This window comes from Triticum dicoccoides, chromosome 6B (genome assembly GCF_002162155.2).
Source record: "Triticum dicoccoides isolate Atlit2015 ecotype Zavitan chromosome 6B, WEW_v2.0, whole genome shotgun sequence".
Taxonomy (NCBI): Eukaryota; Viridiplantae; Streptophyta; class Magnoliopsida; order Poales; family Poaceae; genus Triticum; species Triticum dicoccoides.
The window spans coordinates 599,871,313-599,875,290 of NC_041391.1; the positions used below are offsets into that span (position 1 = coordinate 599,871,313).

Sequence of the window (3,978 nt, forward strand, 5' to 3'; positions counted from 1 at the left end):
CATGTTAGAACTTAGGAATCATCTTCCGTGTAGCACCTTTCACCGTCTAATATTTTTGGTAGAAAGATGGATCCGTTTAGGGCATATGTAGATGTGCACTAGTTATTGCACATCTAAGTGACTCAATTAAGTATAAAAAAACTCACATGAATCTTCATATAAGATCAATGACATATGACCTAGATATGTGTCATTGAGATATTGCTGATTCTAATGGGCATTGCATAACTTAAAATCTGGATTGTGCTTTTTTTTTTGCAGGTGAAATTCTGGATTGTGCTTACCTCTTCTTATAACCATCCATAGTTTTTCTACACAAAATAGTTAGTACGGCTACAACTTATAGTGAAACAAAAAATGTATAAGGACGTTCATGAATCATTCGCCGGTAAATGTTCTTCAGCGTGAATCAAGAAGTTGTGTCATCACAGTTCGAAAAGAAAAGAGGACGGTGGAGATCAAAATTTTGATTCACGCTGCAGCTGCATGTATGCATATGGTGTGGGAAACCATTCACGGCCCGCTTCCGATGGCATCGGCATGTCGTTATGCACATGGCGATCCATCCGGCTCAAACGACGAGCTCTATCAAAATTACGGCCCAACAATCACTCCTCGCCGCAGCTTCCCCGTCCCCGGCATGCAGGGCATCGAACGATCGATACGTCACCGTCGACCGTGAAGCCGCCGCCGTCGGGCCGTCGCCGGGGTTGGAGTTGGCAGAACGGCCGGCCGAGGACGGAAAACGATCGATGACGACGCAACCGGCGGTGGGCGACCCTCTGTCGGACCTATGGGAGCACCTGATGTCGCCGAACAGGACGCACCTCTCCTGCTTCTACCCGAGCAAGATCACCATGAGCGGCATCTGGACCGGCGACAACCCTCTCGACTTCTCCCTCCCGCTCATCCTCTTCCAGATGCTCCTCATCACCTCCACCACCCGCGCCGCCACCCTCCTCCTCGCCCCGCTCGGCCTCCCCCGCTACATCTCGGAGATACTCGTACGTACGCCCGTCTCCATGATCACCGCGTGCATGCACGCGTCCATCGTCCATGACGACGACGACGACTGACTGTTTGCCATGCATCAATGCGTGCAGGGCGGCTTCGTTCTCGGGCCCTCGGTGCTGGGCCGGCTCCCGCACTATACCGACATCGTTTTCCCCCCGCGCAGCATCTTCATCCTCGACTCCATGGCCCTCTTCGGCCTCGTCTACTACAGCTTCACCATCGGCGTCGAGATCGAGGTCCCCACCATCACCCGCGCCGGCTTCCGGAGCTTCTGGTTCGCCGGCGCGTCGGCGCTCCTGCCTTTCCTTATCGGCGCCACCACCGGCTACGTCGCCCTCGGCACCGACGATTCCCGTAAGAATGCTGACTTCGTCGACAGACTCTCCTTTCCCATCTTCCTCGGGTCCACCTTCGCCTCTACCGCCTTCTCCGTGCTCGCCCGCAACATCGCCGAGCTCAAGCTCGCCGGCACCGACGTCGGCCAGATCACGCTCTCCACCGCCCTCATCAACGACACTATCGCGTGGACCGGGCTCACCGTCGCCACGGCGCTCTTGTACGCGGAGGACAGCGGGTTGCTCCCGTCCGTGTGGACGCTCCTGTCGGGGCTTGTCATCTTCGGCGCGAGCGTCCTCCTGGTCCGGCCCGCGCTCGTGCGGCTGGCGCAACGCGCGACCATGGAGGGGGAGGTAATCGGTGAGGAGCGTGAGTGCGCTGTGCTTGTCGGCGTCATGGTGGCAGCTCTCGTGGCGGACGCCGGGGGCACACACGTCATCTTTGGGGCCTTCGTGTTTGGGCTCGCCGTGCCCAACGGGCCCGTCGGTGTGGAGCTGGTGGAGAAGGTGGAGGACTACGTGGTGGGGACGCTACTCCCGCTCTTCTTCGCCATGTCCGGACTCCGCACGGACACCTCCAAGGTTACCAGCATGGAGGCCGCCGTGCTGCTGATGGTTGCCACCATTGCCGCGTCGGTGTTGAAGGTGGTCGCTTGCATCGGTGTGGCCGCGGGGTTCGGCATGCCGCTGCACGACGGCACGTCCATTGGGCTGCTGCTCAACACCAAGGGGGTCATCGAGCTCGTCATCCTCAACATCGCAAGAAACAAAAAGGTTTCAATTAAGCCGATTAATTATAGGATAGTGTATTGTTGGACAATCAATTTGTTGCTAATTCGTGCGCGCGTGTCTTTCTCTGCTGCTTGCATGCAGATCATGAGCGACCAGTCGTTCACGGTGCTGGTGTTCATGTCGGCGCTGATCACAGCGCTGGTGAGCCCGTTGCTGACCATGGTTGTCAAGCCGGCACGCCGCCTTGTCTTCTACAAGCGGCGAACCGTGGCGTGGCCGCAGCCGGACGCCGAGCTCCGCGTGCTCGCTTGCGTGCACGTGCCCCGCGACGCCCCCGCAGCCATCACGCTCGTCGACGTCCTGTGGCCCTCGCGGCGCTCACCCATCGCCGTGCACGCCCTTCACCTCATCGAGTTTGCCGGTCGCGCCTCGGCTCTCCTCTTGATCAACGCCGCTGCCCCGGCCGCCTCTTCCTCTGAGTTCTCGGACCAGGGCCGGAGCCACGTGGAGATGCAGTTCAAGCACATCGCCCACGCCTTCATGGCTTACGCGGAGAACCACGCGCCAGGCGGCGTCTTGGCGCGCACCATGGCCGCCGTGTCGCCGTACGCGTCCATGCACGAGGACATCACCGCCGCCGCCGAGGACCAGCACTCGGCGCTCATCGTGCTCCCGTTCCACAAGCACCGGTCGGTGGACGGCGGCATGGAGGTGTCCCACCCGGCGATCCAGTCGCTGAACGCCAGCGTGCAGTCCTGCTCGCCATGCACGGTGGCCATTCTCGTCGATCGGAGCCTCGGCAGCGGCGGCACCTTGCCGGGTGGAGCCGGCGGGTACCGCGTGGCGGCGCTCTTCTTCGGCGGGCGCGACGACCGCGAGGTGGTGGCCCTGGCCACCCGCATGGCGCGCAACCCGGCCGTCGACCTTACCGTGATGCGCTTCGTCCAGAAGGGCAGGGCCGGCAGCATGACGTCGAGCGAGTTCGACGCCCTCAAGGAGCGCAAGGCCGACGACTGGTGCATGCGGGAGTTCCTGGAGCGAGCCAACGCCGGCGGTGGGGGCGTGGACTACTGCGAGAGGGGGGTGTTCAACGCGAGCGAGATGGTGGCGGAGATACGGAACGTGGAGGCGGCCGGGAAGGACCTTTTCTTGGTGAGCAGGACGCCGGGGGCGACGGGGCTGACGGCCGGGATGTCGGACTGGAGCGAGTGCCCGGAGCTGGGGCCGATCGGGGACCTGCTTGTGTCCAAGGACTTCCAGACGAAGGCGTCCGTGCTGGTGGTGCAGTCCTACGGGAGGGCGGCGGCGTCAGCATCGGCAGCGGCGTCGGCGTCTTCCGAATTTGCTGTTGGCGAGGCCGTCTTGCCGGCGCCAGAGGCCATCATGCCGGCGACCTCCATGGGGCACCCGCCAAGGCGCCCACGACAACATTCACATTCTGACATTATGCTTTGATAGTATAGTTTGGTAATGCTTGCTAGCACATTGATTAATTAATTAGGGAGCGCCTAATTTTTGCAGGGGGATTAGGAAGTGTCTAATGATCAGTCGACTGATGTTAATTTGAGTGACAGTCAAACATTTAATCAAGTCAGAAGCGTGCACGTCTACAACTTGTTGGAAATATGCCCTAGAGGCAATAATAAAAGTGTTATTATTATATTTCCTTGTTCATGATAATTGTCTTTTATTCATGCTATAACTGTATTGTCCGGAAATCGTAATACACGTGTGAATACATAGACCACAATATGTCCCTAGTGAGCCTCTAGTTGACTAGCTCGTTGTGATCAACAGATAGTCATGGTTTCCTAGCTATGGACATTGGATGTCATTGATAACGGGATCACATCATTAGGAGAATGATGTGATGGACAAGACCCAATCCTGAGCATAG

General features: G+C 58.6%; 1 protein-coding gene across 1 annotated transcript; it reads left to right on the top strand.

The window, feature by feature from the left end:
- The first annotated feature begins 546 nt into the window (after window positions 1–546).
- On the top strand, window positions 547–3,743 carry LOC119326272 (cation/H(+) antiporter 15-like). Its single transcript, XM_037599956.1, has 3 exons — window positions 547–1,004; window positions 1,104–2,123; window positions 2,223–3,743. Exons 1-3 carry the CDS (start codon window positions 549–551, stop codon window positions 3,534–3,536), a joined length of 2,790 nt encoding a protein of 929 aa, XP_037455853.1. The 5' UTR covers window positions 547–548; the 3' UTR covers window positions 3,537–3,743.
- Window positions 3,744–3,978: the final 235 nt, after the last annotated feature.